The sequence below is a fragment of the Myotis davidii genome, unplaced genomic scaffold, assembly GCF_000327345.1.
Source record: "Myotis davidii unplaced genomic scaffold, ASM32734v1 scaffold845, whole genome shotgun sequence".
Classification (NCBI taxonomy): domain Eukaryota; kingdom Metazoa; phylum Chordata; class Mammalia; order Chiroptera; family Vespertilionidae; genus Myotis; species Myotis davidii.
The window spans coordinates 1472011-1472991 of NW_006296223.1; the positions used below are offsets into that span (position 1 = coordinate 1472011).

Below are 981 nucleotides of genomic sequence, written 5' to 3' on the forward strand. Positions count from 1 at the left end.
CGCAGGAGGCCCGGCTGGCTGCACACCCAGGACCCGCAGTGCCCCCCGCCCTCGAGCTGGGGCCGCCGGGGAGAATGAATGAAACCAAACCCAGAGACGAAAACGGAGCCCGCCAGGCTCCCCGCCCCACCTGGGCGCACAGGCCCAGGCACAGCCGGGGTCCCCTGCTTCTGTCGGGCATTGGTTTCCGTCACTTGCAGCCAAAAGGGTCCCGGGCTCCACCCGAGCGCGGCAGGCACGTAGCTGGAGCCCATTTCTGCAGCCCTCTCAGAGGCACCTTAGGGTCACGGGCAGGTTTGGGGGTTCGCTCTGGACCATGATGCCCCACCGAAGTTTCTTGCCACGGGGTTTCCTGCACTCTACACTCAACAGGCCCCCCTCATGTGCTTCTCCTGCCTGCCTCCTCCCCTTTGAAGGGGCTGTGCCTTCCCTGCTCTCCCCCAGGCCTTCCTGCCGGGAGCCACCCGCCCTGGTCCCACGCCCAGCCCCGTGGCGGCCTCCACCCAGTGTGGCTCCCTCACCTGTCAGCTGCCAATGCCCTGGCCCCACCTCTCTGCCTGCGTTTTTCACTGTCCCCATCTGGCAAACCCCAGACACACACGGTCCTGCCCACCCATCTCCTGGAGCCCTGCTCCACTGACAGTGCAGATGGCCACCGTGACACCACGGCCCAGCCTTGATGGACGACCCTGTAGTCTCCTTAAACCTCTGCCCCCAGCCCCACGGCCCTCCTCCACAGGGAACACAGGAGCCACCCCATGGTCAGCTACCCGTTGCATCACCCAACCCCAAGCCCACCTCCCTCACCCCCACCTCCTTCCACCGCTACCGCAGGCTCTGCCAGCCTCCTCTCTGCCTCTGGCTCAGTCTTTTCCTCTCCAGGGATCCTGGCCATCAGAGGTAAACGCACTCCTCTCACCTTAAGGTGCTCTACGAAACTGCCCTGGGCCTAGCCAGTTTGGCTCAGTGGCTAGAGCGTTG

General features: G+C 65.1%; 1 protein-coding gene across 1 annotated transcript in view; it reads right to left on the minus strand.

The window, feature by feature from the left end:
• The window catches only part of SBF1 (SET binding factor 1), a 27377-nt gene extending 26693 nt beyond the window's left edge, over positions 1 to 684 (minus strand). Inside the window, 1 exon segment of the mRNA XM_015568720.1 lies at positions 522 to 684. Coding sequence (XP_015424206.1) covers positions 522 to 579 — 58 coding nt within the window. The 5' untranslated portion in view covers positions 580 to 684.
• Between the last annotated feature and the right edge of the window lie 297 nt (positions 685 to 981).